General features: G+C 39.8%; 1 protein-coding gene and 1 long non-coding RNA gene across 3 annotated transcripts in view; one reads left to right on the top strand and one right to left on the bottom strand.

Annotated features, from left to right (window-relative positions):
* LOC141265375 (uncharacterized) overlaps positions 1–19894 on the top strand; it is a 129352-nt gene that overhangs the window by 68084 nt on the left and 41374 nt on the right. Inside the window, exons 2-3 of the long non-coding RNA XR_012320082.1 lie at positions 65–157; positions 18923–19016. This is a non-coding gene — a long non-coding RNA (uncharacterized lncRNA). The remainder of the gene's footprint in view (positions 1–64; positions 158–18922; positions 19017–19894) is intronic.
* Positions 15344–19894, bottom strand: part of RECK (reversion inducing cysteine rich protein with kazal motifs) — a 677252-nt gene continuing 672701 nt past the window's right edge. For both annotated transcript variants that reach the window (XM_073678381.1, XM_073678382.1), the window contains one exon: positions 15344–19056. In XM_073678381.1, coding sequence (XP_073534482.1) covers positions 18841–19056 — 216 coding nt within the window. In that variant the 3' untranslated portion in view covers positions 15344–18840. The remainder of the gene's footprint in view (positions 19057–19894) is intronic.

Raw genomic sequence — 19894 nt, 5'->3', positions numbered from 1 at the left:
ACACGTGGAATTGTATACTTAACAAAAAAGTGTGAAACAACTGAAAATATGTCTTATATTCTAGGTTCTTCAAAATACCCACCTTTTGCTTTGATGACTGCTTTGCACACTCTTGGCATTCTCTTGATGAGCTTCATCCCCTCATCCCCCAATCCTGGTATGTATGGCACCGCTCATCCCTATCACGCTGCACACATACAAAAAAATAAACACTGATACTCACCTTTTTTCCCTGTGCTGTGTCCTGTTCTGCCGGAGGCCGGGGGAGGAGTGTGGTGCCGGAGTACGCTCGTGCCCATACTGCACTGTCCGACGACATTTTGCTGAAGACACACTGCAAATGTGTCTTCAGTAAAATGGCGCCGAATAGCGCTATGCACATGTGCCGATTCCAACGCCTCACTCCTGCCCCGGTCTCCGGCATGAAGAGAGGCGCCGCAGCAACGCTCCTTCCGGTCAGGTAAGTATGGCGCCGGAGATCGAGGTATGTGTTCAGTGCCTATGCATACCGTGATCTCCGGCACCATACACACTCCTCTTACCTGTACCGGCTCCTTGCGTTCTTCTGTCTGGAGCCAAACTGTGCAGGCGTGTCGCGCTTGTGCAGTCTATAGAGGCTTCAGACAGAGGGACGCTTTTAGCGTTATATTAAAGATTGCATTAAATTCAGGGATGAATGGAGTAGCTGAATCTGAAGACTCCCATCAGGGAAATGCTACATCAAGTGGCAAAGCCTCTTGTATATTGACGTGTGTCAATTCGCTAGTACTAGGTATATCGCTTGTACTATGGATTTTTCCCTGATTTGGAGACGTTTCTCCAGTAGCGCTATTTGCCCCTCTTGTTGTACTGGTCCTAGTGTTTGAGGATGGACCAGAATGACTGCTCATTTCTGAGCCAATGCTGTCGCTGAAACTACAGCCCTCGAATTCATCATCGCCATCTCACATTACAGTTTATTTACTGTCAGAACATAAAAAGGCATACGCCTCTTCTGCAGTATAAAACTGATGTGCCATTATATTACTTCTTATATAACACTCTACAGTATTAGTTCACTCTACAGTATTAGGAACTAACCCTATTTATTTTAATTTTAAGAATTTAAGTATATTAATTATCAAGAATCTAATTTATCTAGTCAACTTATACTATACTAAACACCTCCCCTTATATCAACCTATATCCTAACTGATAAATTGATTAGACTAACTGAAAAATGGGGAGAATTTATTGAATTGTGTGTTTTCACAGTATGAAAAGATCGCTCACTGACATACCTCTCTGTCAGAACCACTTGTCACACTGTTTCTCCTCTGATCACTTGCTAACAGAAGATCAGAGGAGAAACAGTGTTTTATATGAGGCAAATCACCCAGGAAAGTTTGTTACTACAACAAACTTTCAGTTAGGAATGGTGGTTCTGTGCTCCCACCTGGAAATGGATCGGGTCCGGTACTATGCTACTCTGTTCGCAGGTGCCGCCTGTTAGAACCCTTCTGTTTGTTTTTTCCATCTAATGTTTTGCGGTCACGTGACCATCTGCCTTTATATTCCAGCTCTGCCCTTTTGGCTGTGCTGGACTTCAGTGTTTGACTGTTTCTCTAGCCAGGTGCTTCTGTGCCTTTCTCTGTCAGTTCGTTTTGTCCTTCTGGGACCTCTAGTACTTTTTTTGTCTATTTGTCTTTTTGTGTTCTGCAACAACTTCTCTGTTTAGGAGGTGTCCCATTTTTGTCCCAGTCCTTAGTTCTTTTAGGGACCCCTCCCCTTATGCTATAGGTCTTCGTTCAGACTAGCCGAGGACTAAGGTGGGTCTGTTCGCTAGGAATATGTAGAGAAGAACGCAGCACAACTGGATCAGGGTGCACGAGTAGGATCCAACACCGTAGTAACAATAGTAAAATCTCGGCACACCAATGGTTAGAATTTAATTGAATTTATTATTAGAGCAGTCCACATATACGTTTCGGTCCGAAAATTGGACCTTCATCAGTGTACTGCAGAAAAAAGGATCAAAAAGAGAAATTGTCGCTTATACAAATGAAAATCAAAATACAAGTGTAACAACATAGGTCAAAATTGTGCTACAATTAGTTAAATGCATTAGCAGATTCTGTCAACAATATCAAAGCTGTACAATATATAGCCAATGAACACTTACTGAGTGTGGAATGGGGGAAGAGAAAATAGAATAGAAGAACGCTGTGTTCTTAGTGTGGAACCTGTGGACACAAGGGACATTGGTGGTTTAAGTGAAATAGCCTAAATAGTGGAAGACGCTAAGTTGGTCAGTAATACCTGGAAGATCCTGCTATACCTGGGCGCAGATGGAGTGGGAGTGATGGCATGCGGTATCCACCGCTAATGACCGGCATAGTGCTATGAGAAAACGCGCCGTGTGTAACTAGAGGGTGGGCGGGATCGGAAAGAAGCGATGGCCAATCAGCAAACGGGAGTTTGATAGACATGTTGGCCATATCCGGTAACAATACCGGAAGTGACGTTAGCGGTTACGGGGAACGCTAGTGATTGGTGGAAGTACGCGCATGCGCTAATGCGTGCGTGTCAGCCGATGGCAGAGTGCGTTCCACAGAGTAGGAAGAGGAGATAACAGTTGATCTGTGCATTCCACCTTAGGGGAGTCGTAGATGACGTGATGGGTGTGGAGGGAAGAGGCAGGAGGAGGGCGGATAATGGAATACAGGGAAATCTGAAATGGAAGGAGATAATAGTTAGTACTGATGTAGGTAGACATATTAAGAACAAAATGTTTAAGAGAGGAGGACTTCAATGATAATATCTGATGAGACAAAACACAGTAAAAAATAAAACAAAATAAACAAATGATATGAAACAAAGCACTATAAGATGATCACGGTCTTGATCAGGTGTCACATGAAAGCAAGGGGGTCATAGTCTCTGTTAAGCCCTCTAGGGGCTAAGGATTGTAATTCATGTATCCAGTAAGCCTCTCTTTGTTTCAGTTTCTGAATGCGGTTGCCACCGCGTCGAGGCTGCTGGATATGCTCAATTACCTGGAATCTAAGTTGTGTGACACTATGTCCTGTTGTGACGAAATGATGGGGGATAGGTAGCAGCAGATTTTTGCACCTGATCGTAGATTTATGCTTTGATATCCTATCCTTGATGGGTTGAGTTGTCTCCCCAACGTATATTAAACCACAGGGGCATTTTATGAGGTATATCACAAAGCTGGTATCACATGTGAAGAAACCTTTAACTGGGTATTGTTTACCGGTTTGGGGATGATGGATGTTAGTACCTTTAAGAATGTTATTGCACTGATGGCATTGGAGACAAGGGAATGTACCCTTCTTAGGAGTTTGGAGAAATCTCTGTCGTGGGCCTAGTGTGGTGGATCCTATGTCCGTTCGTATCAGAGAGTCTTTTAAATTCGGTGCCCTTTTGAAGCATGGTAAAAATGGATGTTGAAATTCAGTGATGGTTGGGTATCCTGTGCTTAATATGTTCCAATGCTTACGTATAGTTCTATGTAATATATAAGCTGAAGGGTGGAACGTGTGTACAAAGGGAATACGGTTAGAGTTATTGGTCCGTGGGCGATTCTGTTCGCTCAATTGTTCATCTAACAATGGCTGTGGATATCCCCTTTCTTGAAATTTGAGGGACATTTCTAGTAGTCGCTGTTGACAAAGAGATGTATTAGAAACAATACGTCTAACTCTCTGGAACTGAGACTTAGGAATGGCGCGTTTGATGGAGGTAGGGTGATTGCTGGAGTAATGTAGTAGAGTATTACGGTCAGTGGGTTTCCGGTAAAGGTCAGTGTAGAGAAGGCCTGATTCATCTTTGATGACTAGTGTGTCCAGGAAACTGATTTGGTTTGGATGTGAGTCCATGGTGAAATTTAGATTGGGCCATGCTGAGTTCATCTGATTGAAGAACTCAGTGAGGGATTCTTGGGAGCCCCCCCATATGCAAAAGATGTCGTCTATATAGCGTTTCCAGAGAATAGAATGTCTCTGGAAGAGTGAGTTAGAGTAGACGTTCTGAGCTTCAAAAGCGGCCATATAGCAATTTGCATAAGGGGGGGCTACCAGACACATCACTGGTGGTAAATATCTCCTCCAAAACCCTGAGCATTGCCCAAACCTCAGTATTACAAAAAGGTCTATCATTTAGCCCCACATATAAATACAGTACTTTCAAACTCGACATGGAATTACAACGTTTCTTTCGAACTTTGCGCCTCAAAACACATTTCGCTAACAAACCACCTACCATTCCACCACCAGAACCACCAGTATGTATTACGTCTCAAAGCCTGGGCCTTAGATCCGTAAGCACCTACAGACCCCCCCGGGGTACACCTGCATTGGAGACTTTCATCTCCTTTGTTGAGAACACGTTTCAGGAACTACGCGGTAACATCGACAAAGGCAGAATACACTATCATAAAAATCTAACCCATCTAGATCAACAAGCCCTCCGCAGCTTACAGGAAGATAGGGATCTAATCATAAAACCAGCCGATAAAGGCGGTGCAATCGTGGTCATGAACAAGTGTGACTATATTGCGGAAGCGTTAAGGCAGTTACAGGATGAGACCACCTACCGGAAACTTCCTAAAGACCCCACATCCTCCATTCAAATCCAAATAGCCTCAGTCTTACAGCGGTTCCTGATGGCTGGAGTGATTGATACGAAGACACGTGATTATTTGACAAGCAAACACCCGATTATCCCAGTGTTTTACATTTTACCTAAAATTCATAAACATCTTACAAAACCACCGGGCCGCCCCATAGTAGCATCCACTGACTCCGTCTTATCACCGCTATCTATTTTTCTTGAAAAAATATTAACTCCTTTAACTCAAAAAAGTCCGTCATATCTACTTGACACTGGGGCCTTCCTTAATATCCTGACAGAATTAAAACAAGTCCCCTCTGGAGCAATACTAGTTTCCTTTGATGTATCAAGTTTGTATACATCTATTCCCCATACCCAAGGTATCGACATGGTCGAACTTATGCTCAGGGATTCACAAACAGATCCATCTATCATTGACCTCTCCACAGCACTCCTGACTTTAGTATTAACACAGAACTATTTCCTATTTCAGGATACCTTCTATCTGCAGACCACAGGGACCGCAATGGGCTCAAATGTAGCCCCCCCTTATGCAAATTGCTATATGGCCGCTTTTGAAGCTCAGAACGTCTACTCTAACTCACTCTTCCAGAGACATTCTATTCTCTGGAAACGCTATATAGACGACATCTTTTGCATATGGGGGGGCTCCCAAGAATCCCTCACTGAGTTCTTCAATCAGATGAACTCAGCATGGCCCAATCTAAATTTCACCATGGACTCACATCCAAACCAAATCAGTTTCCTGGACACACTAGTCATCAAAGATGAATCAGGCCTTCTCTACACTGACCTTTACCGGAAACCCACTGACCGTAATACTCTACTACATTACTCCAGCAATCACCCTACCTCCATCAAACGCGCCATTCCTAAGTCTCAGTTCCAGAGAGTTAGACGTATTGTTTCTAATACATCTCTTTGTCAACAGCGACTACTAGAAATGTCCCTCAAATTTCAAGAAAGGGGATATCCACAGCCATTGTTAGATGAACAATTGAGCGAACAGAATCGCCCACGGACCAATAACTCTAACCGTATTCCCTTTGTACACACGTTCCACCCTTCAGCTTATATATTACATAGAACTATACGTAAGCATTGGAACATATTAAGCACAGGATACCCAACCATCACTGAATTTCAACATCCATTTTTACCATGCTTCAAAAGGGCACCGAATTTAAAAGACTCTCTGATACGAACGGACATAGGATCCACCACACTAGGCCCACGACAGAGATTTCTCCAAACTCCTAAGAAGGGTACATTCCCTTGTCTCCAATGCCATCAGTGCAATAACATTCTTAAAGGTACTAACATCCATCATCCCCAAACCGGTAAACAATACCCAGTTAAAGGTTTCTTCACATGTGATACCAGCTTTGTGATATACCTCATAAAATGCCCCTGTGGTTTAATATACGTTGGGGAGACAACTCAACCCATCAAGGATAGGATATCAAAGCATAAATCTACGATCAGGTGCAAAAATCTGCTGCTACCTATCCCCCATCATTTCGTCACAACAGGACATAGTGTCACACAACTTAGATTCCAGGTAATTGAGCATATCCAGCAGCCTCGACGCGGTGGCAACCGCATTCAGAAACTGAAACAAAGAGAGGCTTACTGGATACATGAATTACAATCCTTAGCCCCTAGAGGGCTTAACAGAGACTATGACCCCCTTGCTTTCATGTGACACCTGATCAAGACCGTGATCATCTTATAGTGCTTTGTTTCATATCATTTGTTTATTTTGTTTTATTTTTTACTGTGTTTTGTCTCATCAGATATTATCATTGAAGTCCTCCTCTCTTAAACATTTTGTTCTTAATATGTCTACCTATATCAGTACTAACTATTATCTCCTTCCATTTCAGATTTCCCTGTATTCCATTATCCGCCCTCCTCCTGCCTCTTCCCTCCACACCCATCACGTCATCTACGACTCCCCTAAGGTGGAATGCACAGATCAACTGTTATCTCCTCTTCCTACTCTGTGGAACGCACTCTGCCATCGGCTGACACGCACGCATTAGCGCATGCGCGTACTTCCACCAATCACTAGCGTTCCCCGTAACCGCTAACGTCACTTCCGGTATTGTTACCGGATATGGCCAACATGTCTATCAAACTCCCGTTTGCTGATTGGCCATCGCTTCTTTCCGATCCCGCCCACCCTCTAGTTACACACGGCGCGTTTTCTCATAGCACTATGCCGGTCATTAGCGGTGGATACCGCATGCCATCACTCCCACTCCATCTGCGCCCAGGTATAGCAGGATCTTCCAGGTATTACTGACCAACTTAGCGTCTTCCACTATTTAGGCTATTTCACTTAAACCACCAATGTCCCTTGTGTCCACAGGTTCCACACTAAGAACACAGCGTTCTTCTATTCTATTTTCTCTTCCCCCATTCCACACTCAGTAAGTGTTCATTGGCTATATATTGTACAGCTTTGATATTGTTGACAGAATCTGCTAATGCATTTAACTAATTGTAGCACAATTTTGACCTATGTTGTTACACTTGTATTTTGATTTTCATTTGTATAAGCGACAATTTCTCTTTTTGATCCTTTTTTCTGCAGTACACTGATGAAGGTCCAATTTTCGGACCGAAACGTATATGTGGACTGCTCTAATAATAAATTCAATTAAATTCTAACCATTGGTGTGCCGAGATTTTACTATTGTTCGCTAGGAATAGGCAGCCCGCTACATCGTAGGGATTCAGCTTAGTTTTACCCTAGGGACAGTTTTCCCTTATCTTTCCTTAGTACATGTTGCAGATCATAACACCACCATTGTCCTGACCCTGGAGGCAGAGTTACTATACGCGCAGGGAAACAGTCCCAATCCTATGGAGCATTGCATTCTGGAGTAGTAGGATGTGTGGAGACGCAGGCGCCATATCTCCTACGTATTTCACTGCCCGGGGAACATGTGACGCTGTGTTCCCCAGTTGCCAGGCAGCGCAGGATGATGCTGTGTCTGGCACTAGGCAGTGGTGGGATTCTGTCCATTCTGCTGTGCAAGTTAGCAGGGTGTAGTTGTCTGGGGATGATTGGGAGGTATTCAATACCTGATCATTTCCTCCAGCATTAGGTAGGCTATTTAACCCTGTTCCCTGCCTAGTCCTTTGCTGTTTATTGCAGTTCCGATGTTCTGTGGTGGTGAGTGGTGCTAGCAGTATTAGTTGCTATCTTTTCAGGGTTTTCTTATGGGTCTTCTCCTTCTCTCTTCTTTCTTTCCAGAGGTTCTTGCAGAGGTACCCACCTGGTTCTTGACTAGGTGCCGGCCGCGTCACCAGACACCAGCTGATAAGTGACAGTGGGCCTGAGAAGGGCTCTGCCAAAGTCCCCCTTCTATTTACTGGGAGCTGGGTGAACAGTATTCCTGGCCCTCAAGAGCTCACCTAGCTGGGCAGCTTGCACCAAGTGCATCTGTGGCTGTGCCTTTGCTGGTTTGGTGCCACTCTTGCTGGGTCTTGCTATCATTTACTGGCATGACAGTGACGTCATCAGGACCTGAACCAAGCAGGTCTCGATGACATCATGGGTAAAAGCCAGTGTTCTGCACCAGAATCTTGATGCTTACAGGTACGCAGAAGTCCCGATCTGTGCAAGACCGCTGACCATAGACAAAAGTCGGCATAACATAAAGCCCAGCAAGTGCCGACGTTTATCTACCATCGGAGGTCATGACACAGTTAACACCTAAACAACTGTAATTTATTATCTGCATTATATTCCGGTACGTGTCACATGAACGGCACACACATACACATGGATGTCACACAGATGGTACACACGTACAGCCAACAGAAATCCATGCTGATAGTAAAAATGGACCATCTAACACGTACTTTAAGCGGACGTGTTTAGGAGGCCTTACAGTGTCCAGTACAAGAGATTGTGCTGATGCTGTCTGTGACACTGAGGGGAGGAGTGGGAATGGTTTAGACAGAGTTACAGGTCTATACTCACTGCTGGCTTGCAGCCCAGCACAAGGAATGATGGGAAATGTAATCAGATGAAGCAGAGGATTCTGAAGAGGAAGTGATGGCTGTAACAACAGAGTTAGTGCCAGGGCACAGGAAGCAAAGCAGAAAGGCATAAAACTTGGCAGAAAAGTTATATGAGGATCTTCAGGGGCATTATCCTTAAGTGTTTATGCCAAAACTCGTTACCGAGTCAGGGAAGAGGATAACCTCCTTATCTGTCATGTTTAGTGTCAGTGAAGCTTAGTCCAATTTGTAAGATATTCTACGAAACAATTTTTGAACACATAAGAAAAAAACATGGACACTAGAACGTTACTGAAAAGATTTTTATAGATATGATTCAACCTTTGTTATATAAGTTAAACATTCAAACTGGCGATATATTTGCTTTAGAAATAACCTTACAAAGATTCTGTAATTGTAAGAAAAGACAATACTACATAAAACGGTATGTGCAAAGCAAAACACAAATTGACATCCAAATAAAAAATATCAAACGTTTATTAAAAAGAGAGAGACAATATTTACAAGTTTACATACATTATGTAAAACAATGATTGTCATTTAATTGATTTAATACTGTTTATAACTGTATATTATGTTTGACATACTGAAATTTATCTATATATATATGTATATATACAGTGGTGTGAAAAAGTGTTTGCCCCTTCCCGATATTCTTTTGCATGTTTGTCACACTTAAGTTGTTTCAGATCACAAAATAAATTTAAATATTTGACAAAGATAACAAAAGTAAACACAAAATGCAGTTTTTAAATGAAGCTACCACCCTTGTGATGACTGGCAATGAGTCTTTTACAACACTCTAGAGGAATTTTGGCCCACTCATCTTTGCAAAATTGTTGTAATTCAGCCACATTGGAAGATTTCCGAGCATTAACCGCCTTTTTTTAGCTCAGGCCACAGCATCTCAATCGGATTAAGGTCAGGACTTTGACTAGGCCACTCCAAAGTCTTAATTTTGTTTTTCTTAAGCCATTCAGAGGTGGACTCGCTGGTGTAGTTTGGACCATTGTCCTGCTGCATAACCAAAGCGCGCTTCAGCTTGAGGTCACAAACAGAGGGCCGGACATTCTCCTTCAGGATTTTTTGGTAGGCAGAAGATTTCATGGTCCCATTTACCACAGCAAGTCTTCCAGGTCCTGAAGCAGCAGCACAGCCCCAGACTATCACACTATCACCACTATATTTTACTGTTGGTATGATGTTCCTTTTTTGAAATGCTGTGTTACTTACACAAGATGTAATGGGACATATACCTTCCAAAAGGTTCAACTTTTGTCTCGTCAGTCCACAGAGTATTCTCCCAAAAGTCTTGGCAATCATCAAGATGTTTTCTGGAAAAACGGACATGAGCCCTTATGTTCTTTTTGTTCAGCAATGGTTTTCATCTTGGAATTCGGCCATGCGTGCCATTTTTGCCAATTTTGTTTCTTATGACCACTGACCTTAACTAAGGCAAGCGAGGCCTGTAGTTCTTTAGATGTTGTTGTGGGGTCTTTTGTGATCTCTTGGATGAGTCGTTGCTGCTTTCTTGGGGTAATTTTGGTTGGCCGGCCACTCCTGGGAAGGTTCACCACTGTTCCATGATTTCAACATTTGTGGATAATAGCTCTCACTGTGGTTAGCTGGAGTATGAAAGCTTTAGAAATAGCTTTATAACCTTTTCCAGACTAATAGATCTCAATTACGTTGTTTCTCATTTGTTCCTGAATTTCTTTAGATCACAGCATGATGTCTAGCTTTTGAGGATCTTTTCATTTACTTCACTTTGTCATGCAGGTATTAGTTAAGTAATTTCTTGATTGAGAACAGATGTGGCAGTAATCAGGCCTGTGTGTGGCTATGGAAATTGAACTCAGGTTCCCAAAGATGTGATAAACCACAGTTAATTTATGTTTTGAGGGTGGGGCAATCACTTTTTCACACAAGGCCCTGTAGGTTTGGATTTCTTTTTCTCTTAATTATAAAGATCTTCATTTAAAAACTTCATTTTGTGTTTACTTGTGTTATATTTGTCAAATATTTACATTTGTTTTGAGATCTGAAACATTTAAGTGTGACAAACATGCAAAAGAATAAGAAATTAGGAAGGGGGCAAACACTTTTTCACTATATATATATATATATATATATATATATATATATATATATATATACATACATATGTAGTAGCAGCAGCTTGTAGAATGGATATTTATCTGGGACCCAGTATATACCACATATTTTTTGCATCCTGGTGAAAGGTGCATTTTTTACAAAAAACTGTTCCATTAAAACAGGATACTACAGGGTATAACATAAGAAAGACAGCGACTTTTTCCCTGCTAAAGAACAAAATCAAGACGGTTCCTGTTGTCCATTTGTGTTTTAGAAAACAGCGGCAAGAGGATGCAACAAGATCCCTATCCATTCTGTTTTAAATTAGCTTTTTTTCTATTGCAAAAAAAACAACAGTACCTTTTAATAGGTTGCAAGAACCTGGCTTGATCATAGCCTTAACCAAACATTGCTATTTTTTTTATGTTCTTAGGCCACAAAAATGTTGAAATCAATATATATCTGTTGTTAACTGGAACAAACTAAATTTTAAAAAAATCTTTGCTGTTCAATTTATTTAGTAAGACACAGAATAAAAGCTCCTGTAAATATGCAATATGCCTGCCAATCCCTGTGGCAAATTTCACTCTAGTATACTCAATAATCAAATTTAAAATCTAAAGAAACATTAAGCATTGTAAAAATACAATTTCCAAGTTGCCCTTATAAAATTTATAAAAAATAAAGTACTAATGGGATTTTCCAGTACTTAACCTAAGAAGTACTTTAATAAGATTTGTCAATCAAAAGATTCAATATAAGGTTGTCATAACCTTTGCCGCTGTCCAGATGTAAACAATATACGAATCAGAACACTGCAGCCCGTTACACTATTTAGGGTATGTGAGCTCGATCAGTATTTGCTTGCAGAAATTTCTGCAACGTTTCTGCAAGGTTTTCATGTGTTTTTGCCTGCATATTTGCCATACGTTTTTTCCAATGCATTGTATAGGAAAAATGCTAGCAAATGCGAACAAATAATTGACTTGCTGCTTATTTAAACGAGTATGAAATCCTGTCAGTAATGTGCACTGATCTTCCAAATTCCCATAGGAAATGCTGGGATAAGGATTACAATGCGGTTTTGGCCGCAGGTGTTGATCTGCAGTACCTGGCAGGAGTCACTCACTATATCTTTAAAATTACCATTATCATTTAAAGAAGATCTTTCACCAAATTTTCATGTTTAACTGGACACATGATGTAATATTGGCTGCAGAGCGGGATAAGCGAGAGAGAGGATTCAAAAAGACCTAAATAAACTGGAGCAGTGGGCTGTAACCAACAGAATGGTTTTTAACAGAAAAATGCAAAGTACTACATCTGGGCAATAAAAATGAAAAAAGCATATACAAAATGGGAGGAATAGAGCTAAGCAACAGTACATGTGAAAAAGACTTAGGTATACTAATAGATCATAGACTGAACATGAGTCAACAGTGTGATGCAGCAGCAAAAAAGGCAAATACAATTCTGGGATGTATTAACTGAAGCATACAGTCTAGATCACGTGAAGTCATTATCAGACTTTACTCCTCTTTGGTCAGACCTCATCTAGAATACTGCGTCCAGTTTTGGGCACCACATTTTAAAAAAGACATCGACAAACTGGAGCAAGTTCAGAGAAGAGCGACCAGAATGGTGACTGGTCTGCAAACCATGTCCTGAGGAACGGTCACAGGATTTGGGAATGTTTAGCTTGCAAAAAAAGAAGACTGAGAGGAGACTTAATAGCAGTCTACAAATATCTCAAGGGCTGTCACATTGTAGAAGGATCAACTTTATTCTCATTTGCACAAAGAAAGACTAGAAGCAATGGGATGAAACTAAATGGGAAGAGACACAGATTAGATATTAGAAAAAACTTTTTGACAGTTAGGGTGATCAATGAGTGGAACAGGCTGCCACAAGAGGTGGTGAGTTCCCCTTCAATGGACGTCTTCAAACAGAGGCTGGACAGATATCTGTCTGAGATGATTTAGTGAATCCTGCTTTGAGCAGGGGGTTGGACCAGATGACCCAGGAGGTCCCCTCCAACTCTATGATTCTATGATTATATGCTTTTGTTTTATTTTAATGTGGTCTCTCCTTTGTGGAGATATTAGCAATCAATATATTTGGCAACTAACCAGTTAACAGTAAGTCTAGGTGTACAGTGTCCATTTTAGGACATGATCAGATATCAAAATCAAACATCAGAATGATGTCAGTTTGAGGCTAAATACCCTGTCTGACAAGTGATCCTGACAAGTGACTTTGATAAGTGACTTTTACAACTGTAATAATAATAAAAAAGTCACTGTTAGCTGATGGGACTTGAACCCAAAATTGTGTGTCCAGAAGCTAGTGCACTAACCACTGACCTATAAACTCAGCTGAAGAAACCTAGAGGTTCTATTTGGTTATATGATTTTCAGTGCAAACCTGATTGAAACTCATGTGTACTTAACCACAGATTGCAAGCAAGCCAAATTCAAATGATGTTTGATTTTGATGTGTGAGTCTGATGTGTGACTTTCTTCAAACATCAGAATCAGAACCACGATGACTTTTAGTCACCCTGAGTATTTTCATGGTTGATCTCATAAGACAAGAAAAGCTGTTAGTTATCACTTGACTGGATAGCTCAATGGTAAGGCATCAGCCTCTGAAACTACAGTGTTAAGAGTTCAAATCCCAATAGAAACACTTATTTTTTTCTTGTAATTATGCCTGTTTAGCTCACAAACTACAGGGGTGTTTTACTTTTAATATCTGACATTCTGATTGTCATCCTGACGTGTTAAGAGTTTCAGACACGCTGTCTATTTGCATGGTAAATTACATAGTATAAGTAAATTGGGAGGCACTAATTTACTACATATCTATTTCCAAGTGACTGTACATTTGCATAATTGTTTAAAGGGGTCTAATGATAATATTTCTTTATTGTCAATTTTTCTTTCCATCCACCCAAGAACTGGCTGCAAACTCCCAATTTACTTTTACTATGTAATTATTATTATATATCACTACCTAAATAATCAAATAATGAACCTATAGTTTAATGGTAAGGCATCTGTGTCACATAGTTTTGGTTTGAAAGGATAATAATAATAGTAGTAGTAATAATAATAATAATAATAATAATTAATAATAAAAAGTTCAGTGTCCCTAAAGGTTTTTCTTGGCTTATGAGATTAACCATGATAATACTTGGGGTATCTTAAAGTAATTGTGATTCTTACTCTGATGTGTGAGAAAAGTCAGAGATCAAAGCCAAGAATCAGTGAAGTTTGTGTGCTAGCCAGCATCATTTAAAAAACAAAAATTTATTTTTTTCTGGGGATTTGCGCTCAGAACGTCCACTCTGTGAGGCAAGAGAGTTACCATTCTACCAAAAGCTCAAATAATGCTGCAGATGGTGTTTCTTGGTTTATGAAATTTACTATGCAAATGCTCATGATGTCTGGAAGTCCTTCTGATTTTGATGAAAGTCAGGTATCAAACTTATTCATGAAACTCATACATCATTTGAATTTGGTTTGGCCAATGTCAGTGTGAAAGTCCGGATTGCACTGGAAATAACATAACCAAGTAAAATGCTCACTTTTCTGTAATGAGTTTATAGCTCACTGGTAAGTGTGCTGACTGTGAAACATAAGCATTTGGTTTCAAGTCCCAGTAGTGACACTCAACTTTTTATTATTAATTATTATTACTAATAATGTATTATTATTATTATTATTACTATTATCCTTTCAAACCAAAATTATGTGACACAGATGCCTTACCATTAAACTGTAGGTTCATTATTTGATTATTTAGGTAGTGATATACACTGCTCAAAAAAATAAAGGGAACACTCAAATAACACATCCTAGATCTGAATGAATGAAATATTCTCATTGAATACTTTGTTCTGTATAAAGTTGAATGTGCTGACAACAAAATCACACAAAAATCATCAATGGATATCAAATTTATTAACCAATGGAGGCCTGGATTTGGAGTCACCCCCAAAATTAAAGTGGAAAAACACACTACAGGCTGATCCAACTTTGATGTAATGTCCTTAAAACATCTGGGACATCATGTCTTGCACCGCAGACTGTCCAGGAGTTGGCGGATGCTTTAGTCCAGGTCTGGGAGGAGATCCCACAGGAGACCATCCGCAACCTCATCAGGAGCATGCCCAGGCATTGTAGGGAGGTCATACAGGCACGTGGAGGCCACACACAATACTGAGCCTCATTTTGACTTGTTTTAAGGACATTATATCAAAGTTGGATCAGCCTGTAGTGTGGTTTTCCACTTTAATTTTGGGGGTGGCTCCAAATCCAGGCCTCCATTGGTTAATAAATTTGATTTCCATTGATGATTTTTGATTGATTTTGTTGTCAGTTAATAGCTCAGTAGTTAGTGCACCGGCTTCTGGACACAGAATTTTAGGCTCAAGTCCCATCAGCGAACAGTGACTTTTTTTTTATTATTATTATTACAGTTGTAAAAGTCACTTATCAAAGTCACTTGTCAGGATCACTTGTCAGACAGGGTATTTAGCCTCAAACTGACATCATTCTGATGTTTGATTTTGATATCTGATCATGTCCTAAAATGGACACTGTATAGGTGGCTTTTATCAGATAGCAGCTCATACAGGGAGTTGCAGAAAATGTCCCCAGTGAAAAAAGTCTAATAACAGCCACTTGGCCTTAACTAAAGTTAACTCATTAGGTGCAAAATACTTTGATTTCCAATATCTCCACTATGAAGAGGTGAATTTAAAAACAAACAAAAAAAGTTTTATTCTGCACTGCAGCCACCATTACATCACTTGTCCAGTTCAATATGTAAAATTTAGTGAAAGGTTCTTCTTAAAAGGGATTTGGTACCTGAAAAGGTCCTCTTAAATTATATGATATATATGTGATATATTATACAGGTTCCCAAATAATGGTGAACTAGTTGGGTAGACTGTAACCACTAAATAGCCTCCTAAAGTGCCAATTGAGATTCTAGAAAACAGTCGGATAAACGTATATATGCCCTTCCACGCAAGCACTCAAATACATTTTAGCAAAGCCAAAACTCGTCCTGTTTCTACCGTCAGAAGATGGGTAGTGGTTTTCTGAACTTTCATATATTCGAATTTTAGAGGGGCATTTAATGTGTGCAACTGCCTGGTCATCGTTTGTACACATAAAGGTGCCTTAATGTACAGATTAATACTGATGACATTTTTTCAACATACATAATTTATATTTAAATGACTAGTTTAAATGAGCCAAACAAAGTAATGAACAAAATAATATACAATGAGGTAACTTCAAGAATAATTTGAATAAAAAATAAACATAGGTTATAAAGTGTGCATACAAATATCAGCATAATGCTAAATAATGATTATCCGGCCAGTATTTGGCAAAATTCAAAACTTCCAGATTTGATTAACATTTCTGGATATAAAATCAAGCTTAATTGCAATATATCTAAATTATCCTTTCCATTTACGATATATAACCATACACAATCAGGCACGCTGTCTGCAGGGTTACCATAATTAATCTAGATACGCAAACCTGAAGGATAGAGTAGGTTCACAAGACCATATTTTCGATCTGAGTGCTGTCCATGATAAAAGGACTCACCCATTCAAGTCTCTGGGTGAGCAAAAAATTTGGATTCCACATGGAGCCACAGTATAGCATCTGTTTTATGGCTATGTTGCAATTCTTTAACATAGCAAACTGTAAATGGTCTTGCAAAGTACTAATAGATGTTGAGTAAGAAAACCAAAACAGATGACAAGTGAGAAAAAAATCGTTCAACTTTCCTGGATGAAGTTTTTTTTTGGTAGTGTGAACTTAGCTTTATTAGCAGAAAAAGATCCAAAAAGTCTTATCTGCATATTGATACCTAACTCGTGAATATTCTTGTTAAGACATACGATTGAAATAAAGTGTTTTCCCCAGTTAGATAGTAAGGTACAAAAAAAAAACAACAACACGTGGAGTCTGATTATCAAGGCATTGTCCTCTCTATTTCTAACTTATACTGAAAGGGAACCTGACAGGTCCACCATGCCCTCCAACCCGCCAGCATTTTTATAGTCCTTTATGAATACCCTGCCTAACCAGCCCTTTTCCTGGATGACATGTAAACAAAAGTTCAAAAAAAGCATTTTTCCAGTCCGTTTTTAATATGCAAATAACCTTTGGACTAGTTGATGGGGCATTTGTTTCCCCAGACTAATCATTCCACTTAGCATGTAATCATGCCCCTGTGTGTAATTAAAATGAGTTTTTTTTTTTTTTTTTTAAAAATCTGCTAATGTGTCAAACAGTGTAAGGGGCTTGTTAGATGGTATTTATAAATGCATATACAAATGCTGGTAGGTTGGAGGTCATATGCGAGCTGTCAGGTTCTCTTTAAGGTAAGTAATCATTATAAGATATAAATACAATTATTCCATCTGGATATTAATACATAACATAAATCAATTGAAAAATCCATAGATATCCTCACCCTTTAATTCCTTAAAAATCAGGTACTTATCATTTTTTGTTTTCTTTTAAAGCTTCGTGTATATGAGCGCAGTGCCATTGTATTTATGCTTTATATTTTGCCACGACAGGTGTGGATGCAGACCCTGTTGTGCACTTGCAGCTCCTTTTAATTTCTACAATTTTTGTTTTTAACTAGTCACTGCGACATTTTTTAACCCAATTTAAATAAAAATTTGTTTTTATACTAAACTTTCCTTTTATGAAGTGTAGAGCGCCAGTGCATCATTTATTATTTGGAATCATTATAAGATCAGTGGGGTCTGGCTTTTATCACCTTCAGTGGCTACCAGATTTAGCCAGCAGACAGTGTGGAACAACACAGTTTAGTGGCTATTGCCAGCTGCTGCAGATCAGCTCCTACTGAATAGATCAAGCCCCGCAGATAACAGTTGATCAGTGGGGGTGCCGGGTGTCAGATCCCCATTAATCTTATATAGATGAGTTATCCTGTGGATAGTCATCATTAGAATAGTAGTGGAAGATTCTTTAAGTTGTGAAAGGAGTGTTTCATAACACTATTTTAAATACTATACTAGTGACATATAATAAGAACAAATCCTTCAGCAGCAGCTTGTTGATAGTAGCAAGAAAAGGTTTTTTTTCTCATACTAGAAGTAAACATGGATCACTCAATAAAAAGTATCATAAACTGTGACAGAGAAACAAACTGCTGACTACAGAGCCAAAGATAATCACAACTGGTGCTTTACTTTAAAGGGAACTGGTCATGTAAAAACACTATTGACCTGCAGACTTGGGGTTAATCGGCAGGTTAATAGTGTTCATAAGCTGCCCAGTGCCTGCACTGAAAGCCTTGCTGACGGGAGGAAATGTACTTTATTCCTCCCAGAAGCCTCTGGCTATCAGTCATAGGGGTGGGCTGGCGCAGCTACAGTCACCGCTCAGTTCATAGTGAGCAGCGGCTGTAATTACAACCAGTCATTGACGGCCGGCTCAGCATTAAAGCTGGCTGTCAGTCAGTGGCAGTGGTTTTAGTGCCAGTCACTATGAACTGAGTGGTGATTGAAGCCGCACCAGCCCACCCCCATGACTGAAAACCTGACGCTGACAGAAGAAATAAAATTATTTCCTCCCGGCAACAAGGCTCTCAAGTTGGCAGCCACATGGCTTTAGATTTCTGTTTAATTCAGATTCATACCATATCTGCAGGTTAATAGCTTTTTTTACATGAGAGGTTCCTTTTAAAGGGGATTGTAGTGTAAAAAAAGATAATGATGTGTCTGACTGCTGCAGCCAATCACAGGCCTCAGTGATAATGTCAGAAAGCAAAGGGCACTGAGACAAATGATTGTCTGCAGCTGCTGTATGCTGATAAAAATCAGCAATGGCCTCTGTAGTATCTGCAACAAGTAAGCAATGGAGAGAAAGGGGGATTGTGTGTCTTATTTAGTTCGATTTTGTTTGGTAACACTTGCTACCATTTTTTTTAACTCATGAACATCTTTAAAACAAAGTAATAGACTTTTTAAATAATAAAAGAGTTTTGTAATAACCGCATATATCATACATTGCTGAGTGGATACAATAGAGTAATCAGAATATATATACATAAATAATTCATATGACATATTATCTTATTACAGTTGGACTTAATCGTTGGTGATATCTGAACCTCAGAAGTGATGAGGGCAGATAATGGCACCTGAGATGCCAGAGTTGGACTGTCAGAATTTATAAGTGAGTTTATCTTCTCCGCCTCCTTATTACATGCTTCAATCTAGACAAAAGAAAAGAACATGTTGAGAACTTCACTTTATCATCTATAATACACAGCTTTAACTAATGTGAAATATGTCTTACAAGTCAAAACTTATTTCCAGTGTTACAAGATCTGCAGTTACTATTTGATATAATTAGAAAGAGCTGAGAAATCTCTGAGAAATCATTTGTTGCATAAGATACACAGTATTTTGTTATAACTTGCAGATTGTATAACTATCATGTATTGTCTCCGCCTACAAAGCTGTAACAATATATCCTGCATACAAATGAGCTTTATTATTGCTTATTTATCACAATTTGTTTCTACTCTTAAATGGAACCAGTCAGAATCTTGAACCGCTCTCAATCATTTATATGATCATGTGGCCCTTTATGACCCTAAGGTCACTGCCTCACTATCTGTATTTGCTCAGTATTTGGTCAGTATTTTTTCTCAGGAGTGGGAGTCAAAACCAGGAGTGGGTGATAAATGCAGAATTGGTGACTTGTTTCTATTATACCTTTTCTCTGATTGTTCCTCATCTGGTTTTGGCTCCCACTCCGGAGGAAAAATACTGACCGAATACTGACCAAATACTGATAGTGGGGCCGTGGCCTAAACGCTGCTCTAGCAGCAAGAAATCACGTTTAGAAGTTGTGTCTGGAAGTTCATTGAAGTGTGAAAATACACTTCTGGCTTCCAGGCTGAAGGAGAAATCATTTGCTCTGGTGCTCGTCCACTGACCTGTCATACAGCCAGGGGAGGGTGCTGCCAGGCAGGAAGCAAGAAGTGCATCAGCACTCCCCAATGCATTTCCAGACACAATTTCAAAAAGTGATTTCTCACTGCTGGA

Source organism: Phyllobates terribilis, unplaced genomic scaffold (genome assembly GCF_046119375.1).
Source record: "Phyllobates terribilis strain yellow unplaced genomic scaffold, ASM4611937v1 Scaffold_4__5_contigs__length_816908805, whole genome shotgun sequence".
Taxonomy (NCBI): Eukaryota; Metazoa; Chordata; class Amphibia; order Anura; family Dendrobatidae; genus Phyllobates; species Phyllobates terribilis.
The sequence above is the reverse complement of the archived record's forward strand: the minus strand, read 5'-3'. Positions and strand labels throughout refer to the sequence as shown.